This window comes from Chaetodon trifascialis, chromosome 1 (genome assembly GCF_039877785.1).
Source record: "Chaetodon trifascialis isolate fChaTrf1 chromosome 1, fChaTrf1.hap1, whole genome shotgun sequence".
NCBI lineage: Eukaryota > Metazoa > Chordata > Actinopteri > Chaetodontiformes > Chaetodontidae > Chaetodon > Chaetodon trifascialis.
Genome location: NC_092056.1, coordinates 2,045,319 through 2,060,313, shown reverse-complemented (window position 1 = coordinate 2,060,313; position 14,995 = coordinate 2,045,319). Strand labels below are relative to the sequence as shown.

General features: G+C 47.6%; 1 protein-coding gene across 1 annotated transcript in view; it reads left to right on the top strand.

The window, feature by feature from the left end:
* The window catches only part of shank2a (SH3 and multiple ankyrin repeat domains 2a), a 164,913-nt gene that overhangs the window by 93,860 nt on the left and 56,058 nt on the right, over positions 1-14,995 (top strand). The window contains exons 12-14 of the mRNA XM_070970007.1: positions 339-771; positions 11,085-11,224; positions 13,802-13,915. Coding sequence (XP_070826108.1) covers positions 339-771; positions 11,085-11,224; positions 13,802-13,915 — 687 coding nt within the window. The remainder of the gene's footprint in view (positions 1-338; positions 772-11,084; positions 11,225-13,801; positions 13,916-14,995) is intronic.

Sequence of the window (14,995 nt, the reverse complement as noted above, 5' to 3'; positions counted from 1 at the left end):
GTTTGGCAACGTTTCACTTTAAATTTGTCAGTCCTTCAATTTAAGCTTCAGTCCCTTGAAATGCCTCTTTGGGAAACACTCACATGCAATCAACATTTTAACATATTTATTCTGTTTTTCAAGTCTTCAGTGGATGCAAGCACAGATTTTTGACGCATTTTTTCCTGTCTGGAAGCCTGTCGTTGGAAACTGCTTCCCCTCCAAACTTGTTCCTTTCAATCAGCATTAAAGAGCTGAACAGCTGGTCTGTCAGAGACGAGCAAAGGTCGCCTGAATGATTGAAATGCTGAAATTAAGATGAATAAAAGTGTCTTTCCTTCTCCCTCCTTCCTCCGCAGTGCCTTTCCGTGAGGCTCCAGCCTACTCCAAACGCCGCCGGGGTCCGTCTTCTGGCAACGGCAGCGGAAACGACCAGTCGCCCTCCTCGTTATCAGCGCCACGGGTCCTCCTGCGCTCCAACAGCGACAACAACCTAACGGTCAGTCAGTACCAGCAGCACGGCTCTCCCGGCAACTGGGGCCCCCACCTGCAGCAGCAGCAACACGCCCAGCCCCACCTGCACAGGGGCCCCCAGCAGGGTCACTCGCAGCCTGGCTCCTCAGCATTACACCGCAGCCTGTCACCCCAGCTGCTCCAGCAGATGCCCAGCGGCAGCCCCAATGGCAACGTGGTGGTCCGGACCATGGGGAGGGGGGCACGCAGCCGCTCACCCTCCCTCAGCCGGCTGGGGGAGGAGGCCCGACGGGCTCTACCTTCGCAGCGGCAGCCCAGGTGAGTCTCCGCGACACCTGGAGGGTGTGTGTGTGTGTTTGTGAGTGTGTGAGGAGGAAGGAGTGAGAAACACTGCGCCGGGTTTTTATCTTTTCACAACATCCAGGCTGACTAACCCAGAGGTCAGAGGTCATGCGTGACTCACAAATATTTCACTGTCAATATTTTGCTGCGCTGTCCCGGCGCAGCTGCAATCTGGTCAGGGAGGCTCTCTCATCATCATCATCATCCTCATCATCATCAGCATCGCGTCTGCATCTGCATCTCCAGAGAAATTCTGCAGGAAAATGAGACACGGAGATGATTTCTGTGGAGTTTGTCCGTCCAGGTTTCGAGACATCTGTCTCTGAGATGTCTCTGACCTCACGGTGTGTTCAGAGGTGGAGGGTAGAGGAGGAGTCCGATGACCAATCAGCTGCATGCGTGCACAGATTGACAGTGACCAGGTGAGCACAGCGCGTGAAGAAGCTTCCTCTAGTTTCCCTCTCATCAGTTAAAGGGCAACGTGTTGCACATCAAGAGTCTTTACTTATCCTGAGTTTGTCTTTAAGATTGTTTTTTAGTATTTCTACTTTGTTATGATCGTGACGGCTGAGGGCCGCGGCGGCGGCGAGGACTCGACCTTAATGCACGCTCCACCAGCTGAGTGCAACAGCGTTAAAGGAGCACGATGCTGAATCAGGACTCGGAGTGACGCCTCGCTCAACATCCAATCACTGCCCCCGTCAGTCTGAGCTTGTTTTAAGGTTTTAACTAAATTCTGTTCACCTCTGTTGGCGACGATTATCTCAAAACCTGAGCAAACACAATGGAAAAATACCTGCCCGATGAGACACACGTTTGTTTTTGTGATGCGGGTGAACTGGCCCTTTAAGTGAGGCCCTCAGCGAGCGGAGGCTCATCACTGTACGTACAGTATACATCCATCCCACCATCCCCCACGCGAGCTGATGTATGACGGCTCCTCTGGGAAACTCGCCATCAGAAGGACTCTGGCTTCCTACAGTAGCTACGGCAACCGTTGCTATGGTTGCTTACAGACACTTTGCAAACGCATGCAAGTTTGTGTGTCGGCAGAGTGTCTTCACGCACCAGCTTTAAGAGAGCTCGCGCTAAATTTAAGTCTGTGTGTGTGTGTGTGATGCCACCTCCACCTGACTAAGTTCATTCAGAAACACCGCCGTGTGTGTGTGTGTGTGTGTGTGTGTGTGTGTGTGTGTGTGTGTGTGTGTGTGTGTGTGTGTGTGTGTGTGTGTGTGTGCAGGAACATGTGATCCGCTGGAGGATTAAAGTGTGACGGGCATTTAACTTGGAGCGATGTAACTGTCAATCCCGATTAAGACACATGCTCTCTGGCCTCTTCCTCTACCTCCTCCCCCTCCTCCTCCTCCTCCCCCCCCCTCCTCCTCCTCCTCCTCCTCCTCCTCCTCCCCCTCCTCCTCCTCCTCCCCCTCCTCCTCCTCCTCCTCCTCCTCCTCCTTGGCAGATGGACACATTTGGAAGCACTCTGCTGCACAAACACTACCCACACTCTGCAGCTCTGCCTCTGTCCAATGTCGAGGAGAGGAAAGGGGAGACGCGCTGTGCGTTATAGAAATGATGTGAAGATGAAGCCGTAGAATTAAGACAGGATGAAGAGCAGAGAAAGGAGGAGGAGGAGGCTGCTGAAGAGGAGAAAATAAAGGCACGGAATGAGGGGTTTGCACTGAGGGTGGAGGGGACGGAGTTGAGGGAAGACAGATGAAAGAAGGGCCAGAGAGATGGGGGAGGACAGTTGCCTTTGCTTCAGCAGGAACATGAACACCACCATCGTGTCTTCTGACATGTTTCAGTAAAGAGCTCGGGGGGTGGAGGTGGGGTGGGGGGGTCGTGAACTGACAGCAGCTTACAGCGAAGCGCGCTTCTGCATGTCCCCGTCTTCACGTCTCAGCTGCCGTTTCATGCATCTAAAACACAGCGTGGCCTACGGCTGAGTGTCTGCGCTTTGATTTGACACCTGACCTGAGCTCCGTCACCAGACCCCGCGGGCGCGTCCACGATGCGCCGGGCGGGCGACGCTTCCCGTACTTCACATCCACCAGACTGCTTTCCTCTGCAGCCTTTCAAAGTTCTGTATGCGAGAGATTTATCAACTCTTTGTCTGCTCTGATGAAGCCAAACACAGAATCAGAATCAGAAAACTTTATTGATGCCTGAGGGGAAACAGGCTCAGTTACAGTCCCAGAAATAGAATTAAGAAATAAGAAATATCTTACGGAATATGACAAATATGTTAAAAAATATATAGAATTTAACTATACTACAAAATAAATCAACCATAAATAATCAGCAATGTGAAATATGTCAATGTAAGTATATAAACTGTGTATTATGCTGCAATAAACCTTCTGTATAGAAATATATCTGCTGTGCAACATTCTACATTAAGTAACATCAATACTACAATACTATTACTGCTAATACTAATACTATAATAATAATTCAATTTCAATTCAATTTTATTTGTATAGCGCCAAATCACAACAGAAGTTGTCTCAGGACACTTTCCATATAGAGCTGGTACAGACCAAGCTCTTTTATCTACAAAGAAACCAACAATTCCCCCATGAGCAAGCACTTGGCGACAGCGGCGAGGAAAAACTTCCTTTTAACAGGCAGAAACCTCGAGCAGAACCAGACTCTGGGTGGGCGGCCATCTGCCTCGACCGGTTGGGTGAGAGAGGAAGAGCAAGAGAGAGAGAGTGAGACAGACAGACAGACAGACAGACAGACAGACAGACAGACAGACAGACAGACAGACAGACAGACAGACAGACAGACAGACAGACAGACAGACAGACAGACAGACATGCAGACAGACATGCAGACAGACATGCAGTCACAGTAACAGTGACAGTGGATGTAATAACAGCAGTAGCAGTTGCAGTGGATGTCAGGCAGGGCCAAGGCAGGAGACGCAGCTGAAATCCACAATCCAGATTCAGCCACTGTCCATGGGAACCTGCAAGACGACAAAGCACAGAGAGTCCGGGGAAGGAGCTAAGTTAGTAAGACGCCGTGGTAGGACATGAGAGCGTGCGGATGGAGAGGGACAGAAGGACGGAGGAGCTCGGTGTATCTTTGGATGTCCCCCAACAGTCTAATCCTATAGCAGCATAACTAGGGGCTGGTCCAGGACCAGCCTGAGCCAGCCCTAACTATAAGCTTTATCAAAAAGGAAAGTTTTAAGCCTACTCTTAAATGCAGAGACAGTGTCTGCCTCCCGGACAAAGACTGGAAGATGGTTCCACAGGAGAGGAGCTTGATAGCTAAATGCTCTGACTCCTGTTCTGCTTTTTGAGACTTTAGGAACCATAAGTAGAAATGCATTCTGGGAACGCAGTGTTCGAGTAGGGCATTAAGGTACTATGAGCTCTTTAAGATAAGAAGGTGCCTGGCCTTTTATGGCTTTGTAAGTAAGGAGGAGAATTTTAAACTCTATTCTAAACTTTACAGGGAGCCAGTGCAAAGTGGCGAGTATTGGAGAAATATGATCTCGCTTCCTGGTTTTTGTCAGAACACGTGCTGCAGCGTTCTGGAGCAACTGGAGAATATTCAGCAACGAATTTGGGCAACCTGATAGTAAAGAATTGCAATAATCCAGCCTGGAAGTTACGAATGCATGGACTAGTTTTTCTGCATCATTTTGAGACAAAATATGCCTGATTTTTGCGATATTACGTAGGTGAAAAAAGGCAGTCCTTGAAATTTGTTTTACATGGGAGTGAAAGGACATGTCTTGGTCAAAGATAACTCCCAGATTCTTTACAGTGGTGCTGGAGGCCAGCGCAATGCCATCCATAGCTGCTATGTCATCAGAAAGTGACCTAAGATGTTTAGGGCCTACTACTATAACTTCAGTTTTGTCCGAGTTTAGCATCAGAAAATTGCAGGTCATCCAGGTCTTTATGTCATGAAGACATGCTTGTAGTCTAGTTAACTGACTGGTTTCTTCCGGTTTCATTGATAAATATAGCTGGGTATCATCTGCATAGCAATGAAAATTTATTGAGTGCTTCCTGATAATCTTACCTAAAGGAAGCATATATAAGGTGAATAGAATTGGTCCAAGCACAGAACCCTGCGGAACTCCATAGCTGACTTTAGTGAGCACAGAGGAGTCGTCATTAACGCGTACAAACTGAGAGCGATCTGACAAGTAGGATTTAAACCAGCTTAGCGCAGTTCCCTTAATGCCAATGAAATGTTCCAGTGTCTGCAATAGGATGCCATGGTCAATGGTGTCAAATGCAGCACTAAGATCCAGTAAGACTAGTACAGAGACAAATCCTTTATCAGATGCAATTAGAAGGTCATTTGTAACTTTAACCAGTGCTGTCTCTGTGCTATGATGCACTCTAAATCCTGACTGGAAATCCTCGAATAAACTATTATTGTTTAGAAAGTCGCACAGCTGATTGGCAACTGCTTTCTCAAGAGTTTTTGAGAGAAAGGGAAGGTTGGATATCGGTCTATAGTTGGCTAAAACCCCTGGATCAAGAGTAGGCTTTTTCAGTAGCGGTTTTATCACAGCTACTTTAAAGGACTGTGGTACGTAGCCTGTTGATAAAGAGAGATTGATCATGTCTAATACTGAAGAGTCAATTAGAGGTAATACTTCTTTAAACAGCTTAGTCGGGATAGGATCTAAAATACAGGTAGATGATTTTGATGATGAAATTATTGAAATTAGTTAGAAATTAGTAATAACAATAACATACTAATAATAGTATGTAATAATACATGGTAGTCTATAGTAATGTTGGTTTCTCTGTAGATAAAGAGCTCGGTCTGTACCAGCTCTATATGGAAAGTGTCCTGAGACAACTTCTGTTGTGATTTGGCGCTATACAAATAAAATTCAATTGAATTGAATTGAATTAATGTTGATAATAATACTAGTTGTTGGCTTATGCAGTGTAAATATGCAGTATAAATAATAATGTACATGTACATGATAGTACTGCACCATTGAATTCATTTCAATTCAGATAATCTGTTAGACGTGAACTGATAATCAGCTGCAGCTTCAGTGCTCATGTGCTCATAATTAGACTGTGAGAAAATAAATGACTGTTCAGTCATTTTCCAGCTTCTTAAATGAGAGTTTTGTTTTTGTTTGTCTCCTTTCCGTCTTCATAAATTAAACGTCTGAGGCAGCAAAAGCAGCGCAGCGTGAACCTTCAGCGCTGAGTTTGTGGCGTCAGTCGTTTCCGAGCTCAAAACGTGCTCCAAAGGTGAAGTTTGCTTGTGGCAGGTTCATCACAGGAGGCACTGATGGCTGATTGACAGCTTCTGTTGAGGTCAGGCCAGCTGATTCTCTCTGAAATCATGAAGCGCAGTGCCTCGGTGGCTCCAGAGGAGGTCTGCTGATCGACGCCAGGCTACCAGCTTTTGGTTTGTCTCCAGCTGTTCGGACTCATTTCAGCCGTTAACACTGTGGCCTGTGCTGGTATCAGACCCTGGAACTGAACCGTGGACTGAGTCCACATTGTGGTGTCGCCAGTAGAAAAGGAGAGCGAGCAGGTGATTAATTGCAAAATGTAAAATTTGCTAATAATGTAGGTCTGCAGCCTAATCACCCCGTGCGTCTATCTGGGCTGCCTATCAGGGACACTGAAGCTCCGGCTCTGCAGCGCTCCTGTGGGCCCACATGTAGAAACCAGGCAATTAGTGACCTTTTACTGGGATCCCCGGGGTCACATTTACACCATCAGAGCTGATGTTTGATTCTCACCTTTCAAAGTCAGATTTTATTCTTGTTTTAAAGGATATTTGGTGAGTGAGTCATGGTGTGTCACAGCTGATTGATCCTCTTCCTCTGAGCTCCATTAAAACCTTCATCACCATGAGCACACACACTGCAGTTTACTCTGACTCACACACACACACACACGCACGCGCGCGCACACACACACACACACACACACCACACACACACACAGCATCCTGCTGCCACAAACACTCACTGCAGCACCAAATGTGGATTCATCCGCTGCTGAAAATAGTCCCCAGCAGATGCTCTGCTTCCTCCTGATTTGGCTCTAAATAATAAAAAATCCTTCCTATTTCAGGAAGTTAAATAACATTTTTTAATGAAAGTTAATATTTGTGAGTCATTTCTGAAGGTTTCCTCTTCGGTGGGATCCGGCGGGCTCGTGGCAGCGCTGGGACGTGGGAGAGGATTGAGAGACGGACTAACAGCTGCTGGTTTGGACCTTTTCACAGAAACGCTGAGAATATAATTGTGTCACGTGTGTGTGTGTGTGTGTGTGTGTGTGTGTGTGTGTGTGTGTGTGTGTGTGTGTGTGTGTGTGTGTGTGTGTGTGTGTGTGTGTGTGTGTGTGTGTGTGCGCACGCTGCATAGTGACATCATGCCTTCGTAGAGGACATTCAGGTTAGGACTTCAGCTCAGATCTATTTGTGTGTGTTCAGCTCCTGAGGCGCCGCCGATGTTTAACCGCCCTAGTTTTTAAAGGCATTAATAATCAAATCCGAGTATTGTTTGAAAGTCTTCAGATTGATGTTTGATGAATGCGGCTGAGGCGACGTCGCCTCTTGTGGTTCAGCTGATGTGGACTTCAGCTGCCGGACTCTTCCGGACTCTCCCACCCTGCTGCCCTTTACAGCCCATGATTCCTTCTCTCTTTGCCTCTGCCTTCGCTCGCTCTTCCTCTTCCTCTCCCACCAACAGTCCCATCCCCCCCTCGTCCAACCTCCGCCCACACACACATGACAATGTCTCTGTGGCATGTCGGTTGTTAGAATGCAACACACACACACACACACACACACACACACACTTACGCGCACACACACGGTGACAGCTGTCAGTCAGCCCCGGGGTGTCATAGCAACAGCTTCCCAGCTTGATGTGGTGAGAAATGAGACGTGTCCAGTGTCAGGACAGACAGATCTGGAGATGACTGAAGACTGGCAGTGGTTTGACTTTTAGCAGGGGAGAATCTGTCGAGCGCTCGCAGCTGAAGACGCTGTTGTCTTCAGCAGAGTGAGACGGAAAAAGCTGACGAAGGACAATCACAGCTGTGCTCTGGTCAGGGCCGTCCCACCAGCGTCTCTGCGGGTCTGGACAAATTAAAGGGGGACTGTACAAACCAATTGAGATCAGGCCCCTCGTTGATTTGATTCTGTGGTAATAAAGCAGTAGACACGAAACAATAAGACGCGGACAACAGGCACCAGATGTTGTCCTCAGGAGTTCGTCCGCGCTGAGACAGAGGATGAAGGTTGACTGACTCTTCAAACGTGACGCTAATGAGCGTTGCTTTGTGTTTGCTAACCTGTAATAACTTCGTAAGCTGATGAGGTGTCAGTATTCTGTCTTCAGCTCTGGCTCAGACCCAGTCCCAGTGTGAGTCCAGACCTCCTCCAGGTGTGGTCTGGACTCGTGTCCTTCCTGAGCCAGATGAGACACTCGGATCCAGAGTGCATGTGAACAGCGGGTGTGAATGGGGTCGCAGCCTCCGCCCTCTCTCACTGCTGTGTGACACAATCATGGCGGCTTTGAGCAAACGGAGGAAATGTAAACGCTGATGTCTGTGATGTCGCTCTTCCCTCCTCTCTCTCTCTCTCTCTCTCTCTCTCTCTCTCTCTCTCTCTCTCTCTCTCTCTCTCTCCTCTCTCCCTCTCTCTTCCCTCACTCTCTCTCCCCCACTCTCTCTCCTTCTCTCTCTCCCTCCTCTCTCTCTCTCTCCCTCTCTCTCTCCCTTCTCTCTCTCCCCCTCACTCTCTCTCTCCCTCACTCTCCCTCCTCTCTCTCCCCCTCACTCTCTCTCCTTCTCTCTCTCCCCCTCACTCTCTCTCCTTCTCTCTCTCTCCCTTCTCTCTCTCCCCCTCACTCTCACTCTCTCCTCTCTCTCTCTCTCTCTCTCTCCCTCCCTCTCTCTCTCTTTCCCCTCTCTCTCTCCCTCTCTCTCTCTTCCCTCCTCTCTCTCTCTTCCCTCCTCTCTCTCTCCCTCACTCTCCCTCCTCTCTCTCCCCCTCACTCTCTCTCCTTCTCTCTCTCCCCCTCACTCTCACTCTCTCCTCTCTCTCTCTCTCTCCCTCCCTCTCTCTCTCTTCCCCCTCTCTCTCTCCCTCTCTCTCTCTTCCCTCCTCTCTCTCTCTTCCCTCCTCTCTCTCTCTCTCCCTCTCCCTCCTTGTCTCGGATGATCATCCAATAATAGCACAAATTATGCACAGCTGGTATTAATCAACACTGTCTAATTAGCACCTCAAAGCCACCTGGGTAATTGCCAAAAAAAAAAAAAAGCATGAGGGAAAACATGGCTGCCGGTACCTGCTGATCCTGTAGGCCGGATTCAGTTTCATCTGAATCTGAAGTGGCTTCGTGGGAAACGTTTCTCCCACATCGTCATACCCACAAGTCCAGATTTAGAACAGCAGCGATGGACGAGGACTTGTTTCTGTGTGGGACTTTCACAATAAAAGCACGTCTCCTGACACAGACGGGAAATAAAAGTCTTTCTGCAAATAAAACAACATGAAAGTTTGTTGTTAAAAGGTTTTTCCACCAGTTTTACACATTTACATACTCGGTTTGAAAGATGCAGCGTTTTCCAGACCACACAGGATGCATTATGGGAAATGTAGGACATAGTGTTTTTATCTTCTTGACACACACTCGGCACTAAAAGTCAGGACATCTTCCCCTCTGCTTCATCAATGTTGACCATTCTTTGGTTAATGTGTCTCTTTATTCCCCCAATTCTGCAAGTGAATTAATTAATTAATTACTGAAGTGCTGCTTTAATATAAATCCAGTGAAAAACAAGAAGAGTGTTTAGTGATAGAAAGAGGTTTGGATTATGTTTCTGTGGTCTCACATTGACTGTTGCTTCCTCATAAAGAGTCTTAATGAGACCCTCGTGTTGCTTTAGCCGATCACAAAGTTGACATTCGCAGTGTTTAATCAGTAATGTTGATCAGCAGCTGGCTGGTGTTGACACACGGTGAGGGTGATGTTCGGAGCTCGTCACTGGAGGCTGAGGTGACCAGAGAGAGCTGAGACTCACAGTCTGTGTAAGACGACATGCCGGCCCTCAGACAGAGCAGCCAGCAGAAGCTGTTGCAGGACTCCAGCGTCGCGCCTCTCGCAGTCTTTGGAGCTGCTGGTTTGCGGTTTTGTCCGCGGCTTGCCTTTGGAAAGCGTGCGAGCAGCCTCGCTCCGTGTTGAATGGGGTTAGCTCTCCAAAGGCCCGTGTAGGTTTGAGGAGGAGCGCAGTCTGCAGGACAAGGTGACCCACTTACTTCCTCTCTCTCACTCCCTCGCTCTTGTTCTCCACTTCCTCCTTTCTCTTTAATCTCCTCGCTCCTCCTGCGCTGTGGCTTTATCTCCGCTTGAAGACCTTTTAGACTTAAGCTTAAATTAAAGACTGTCCTTGAAGCTCGACCTCACCTGTTTGACACAAGACGCAAAGAAATATTTCCACCAGTAAAATGTCACCAGCTTGCAAATTTTGAATCGAACTGTAAACAGCTGATGATTTTTAAAATAAATCATTATTATGTGATTGATTAGCACACATTCAGCGACGTACTGGCTGTGAGATTATGTACTTACATTTTTTAATTAGAATCCAAACTTCTGCTCCTTGATGCCGTTTGTTTTCCATCCATCCTCCCATCTGTTGTGGTGAGTGTTGTTATGGATGTTGACCACTAAGTGGCGCTACATCATCATATCAGGCGCATCATGCAGACCCTGTATGAACGCAGCCTCTTCCTCCATCTGTTCGGACCAGAACACAGAATGAAAATATATGTTCTCATCCGTCTTTTGTCATCGTAATTTGGCATTTTCTTATTTTACTTTTCTAACACGGAGGCGAGTCTGGGTCGCCCCCCTGTGTCTCTTACCCACAAGCCACTGCAGCTCAGTGGGTCAGAACCCGCCCATATTCTGCCCCACTTACCGCTGCAGGACACGTGGCTGCCGGCCTCCGGACGTCTCCTCTGCATAATTGGTTTGTGTGTGTGTGTGTGTGTGTGTGTGTGTGTGTGTGTGTGTGTGTGTGTGTGTGTGTGTGTGTGTGTGTGTGTGTGTGTGTGTGTGTGTGTGTGTGTGTGCGCGAAGGTCATTTCTAAACGCAGATAAGAGGAAAGATAAAGAGGTGTGAACTTAAAATGCTCTTGCACTCGGTGAGCCTCACCTCAGCGTCTCTTCCGTTGAGGGACCGTTGAACTCGTTGGTTCTGTTGTTGAGCGTAAACTCGATCTTCCTGCTGACCGCTGGTGTTTTCTCTCCCCGTCAGTCCCAGCAGTCACGGCGAGGCTGTGGGCACCAGGCGGAAGCTGTACAGCGCCGTTCCCGGCAGACACTTTGTGGTGGTTCGTCCTTACACCGCCCAGGCCGAGGGGGAGATCAACCTGTACAAGAGCGACAGGGTCAAAGGTGAGAGCATGCAGCTGCTGTTTTGTTTGGTTCACAGTCACTGAGGGGAAACCAGTGCTGCTCCAGGATCAGCGAGCCGGCGCGCCTGACATGGTGAGCGACCTGTGGGCCGACCAGGGGTGCAAGTACAAATACTTCAATTAGACTTAAATGATACTTTTTAAAGAACGCGAAAAGTACACTTTGTACTGTTTTTGTCCCCTGCAAGTATACTTAAGTGTACTCCAGTAGTACTTGAGTACCACCTCAGTAATAATTGAGTACACTCAAAGTGTCAATCGTTGCTAAAAAAAACTTTAAGTGTACTGAGGTACACCAGTGAAGGATTCATGAGTATTGAAAACACACTCACAGTACAACTGTATTACATCACCATCTTGGAAATATTCTTAAAACTACTTCAAATTAAGTGAAAATAAAGTACTCTTAAATTAAAACTGCTGATGGTGTACTACAAAGGACTTGGAAGTGTGTACTTTATTACTGTTAAAAGTATTTGGAATTTAATCCATCTTTTAAAAGTACACTTAAGTACAATTTATAATATATGTACACTTTTTATAAGTACTTTGAAATACCACTTGAAGTACTGCAGAATTAGTATATTTTAGTATATTTTTTAATTCATTTCAGTAGAATTTAATGGCTTTAAGTACACGTCAAAAATACTTTAAGCACAAAAAGTCAAAGTGTACTTGTAATGACTTTTCATTTCTAGTACACTAAAAGTCATCTGTGTAAAATGTAACTGAAGTAAAAGTATTATTACAAACCTAGTACCAGAAGTAAAAGAAGTCATTACTTGGATGCACAATTTCAGAACTCTATGTGTAAATCATTTTATTGGATTATGATTATTGATCCTTTAATGTGTGAGAATAAAGATGGGGCTCGTTGTAGTTACTATATGTACTATATGTACACTAAAACTGGATAGTTTAATCTGTAATACTACTTTATAGTACTTTATTTTTGGATTTAAAAACCTGAATCAGCAGAGTCCCTGATACTAAAGCTGTAAATACAAGTAAAAAGTGAAATATTAATAAATGAGTAGAAATATAAAGCAGCATGCAACTGAAATACTCCAGTGAAGTATCTGAAAGGTGTACACGCAGAGAGTACTCGAGTACTGAACGTTTCCTCCAGCAGATAAAAGGCTCTGACTCGCTGCTGCCGTCGTTTCATGATTGTGAAATCAAACAGCACATTAGCATATCTGATGAAAATGACTCCACGGGGTCCAAACACAGACGGCGAGTAGCGACATCAGAGCGACATCGCGCTCGTCTGCAGACGCTCGAGGTGAAACTGCAGCTCCTCTGCAGGTCCGAGGCGTCGGCGAGGCGTCGGCGAGGCGTCGGCGAGGCGTCGGCGAGGCGTCGGCAGCGTCTGCGTTAAGCTGCCGTTAATGTGCAAACAGATTACCGTGACCTCGTCTTCAGAGCCAGACGTTTATTTTTAATGCTCAGCGGGAAAGATTTTGTTCAAGATAATTACTGAATCATCTTTATTTTTATGGAGCTCAATTATTTTTAATCACCGCTGTGACAGACGAGGAGAGCCCAACAGAAAGCTCCAGAAAGCAGGAAGCGGCTCTGATGAACCCTCAGATCTTCATTTTCTGCAGACACCAGATGTGTTTGATGCACAGAAAATTAAGAATATCTGCGTTTGATTTGTCAGCAGATGAAATATTTCAATCAGAGTAAACATCATGAACAGAAGCTTCAGTAAAGAACAGACACTGAATACGACGCTGATTTTTACTCCCTTACAGCTACTGAAGCAGAAAAAATGGATGTTAAGGAGTTAAAAAACTGGAACGAAACAAAGTGTGACCATTCAGAATTCCTGAAGAATAAAATCCAGAAAAAACGACATCTTAACATGAATTTTGGGGGTTTTGGTGGGAAATGTAAACTGATTTCTCAGGAGATCTTCAGAAAACAAAAGCCTGACGAGTCTGTCATGACATGACGTGAAACATGAAGTGATCTTCATTCCGGGTCACTCGGTCAATTAAGCGTAACCTCCATGAAAATGCTGTAATTGACTGAGCGACTCTTAATGACTCTTAATGACTGTTAATGGCAGCAGCTCTAAACTCTGAGACTCCCTCGTGTTCAGGTGTCACGTCCTCTTTAACAAACCGTGGCTGATCTTTATCTACACAAACCTGAACTGGGGGGACAAAAGTCCACATCATCCGTCTGCTGCAAAGCAAACAAACCGATTCTGGATTTCTCTCCAGCGTTTCGCTGAGACCGCGAGCTCGTCAGCGTTTCGGCTCAGAGCTCCTGCCGTTCACTCTGTTAATGGATGACATTTAATCACAACCTCTAGCAAATGTGGGAGTTTTTATTCTGTTTGAAATGTGTCCCGAGCCTCGTGATGAAGATCTCCATGTTCTGTTCCATGTCTTCATGGTGTCCTGTTGGTCATGTGCTGCAGGACACCGTTTAAACAAAGTGTCTTTAAATGATCTTTGGGGACACGCTGGTCTTTTCTTTCATTAACTGATGTCCTTTATCACCGTCCTCACCTCTCCGCTCTCTCTCTGTCCCCTCGGTCCAGTTCTGAGCATCGGAGAGGGGGGTTTCTGGGAGGGCAGCGCCCACGGCCAGGTGGGCTGGTTTCCAGCCGACTGTGTGGAGGAGATCCCGGCCAAGGCCGCCGACGAGAGGAGCTGTAAGTCCAATCGCTTGGGGTCGTGTGGTAGTTGGAGGTGGGACGTTGGCTTATCTAGGACACGTGCTGTTCGCCGTCACCCGGTTCTATGGCGAGAGAGAGGGGACACAAAGAGCCGAGGCGAAACGCTGGAGGCTCCTGAGGCAGCGAGGTGGCACGTGGCTCCTCTTTCTCCACAACATGAGCTGCATGTGTCTCTGCTCGTCTCTCTGCTCGTCTCTCTGCTCGTCTCTCTGCTCGTCTCTCTGCGTCTCCCTGGGCTGGGCTGCACAAAGCGAAGCGCTGCATCGTCCTGCTAACTCAGCTGTGCTCTGATGTCCTCGGGGTGCAGGCTAATGAACATATCACGGCACGCTCCGTCCCCCCCAAACATCACTTTCCTCCTCGTCCTCCTGGTCTCTGCTGCTAGGCCAGCGTCTTCTAGCTGTGTGTCTGTGAAGGTTAGAAGAGTCCTGTCGTCCTCCTGTCTGTCCTCCTGTCTGTCCTCCTGTCTGTCTCCCTCTGTCCTCCTGTCTGTCCTCCTGTCTGTCCTCCTGTCTGTCCTCCTGTCTTCCTTGTCCCACGATCTTTTTCATGCTCTGGCTTTCTGTTCTATGACAGCGGTTAATTATTGACATTATCACAAAGCACAGTGTCACAGAGTCGACCCCCCCCGTCCCCCCGCCCTCCCCGTCTCTGGGATCTGGGACTATGTCAGCGCTGAAAGAGGCAGATGGGGAGCAACTTGCTCTTCTCTCTCTTGCTGTTCGCCTTCTTCTGGGTGGCTTATTTTAAAGCTTGACCCCAGGCCGTTGGCGGGGGGAGCTCTCCTCGCACTGGGCCACATCCAAACTGCCCCCAGGTCTGCCTGCAAAGAAAGCCTGTCAGGAAATGGGAGCACAGTATGGCGGCTTGCAAAGACTCATTCAAAGGGGGCCTCGGCCAAGGCCGCCGGCCATTTACGCGTGTGTGCTGCAATTAGAGGGGCAGCGAGCGTCCTGCGTGGACAGCAGTTGCATCTGATTGGCCAGTGATGACCGGCTGACAGGTGGATGGAGAGAGGCAGCTGGAAGTTAGCCTGAGCTGCAGCACAGGGCTCAT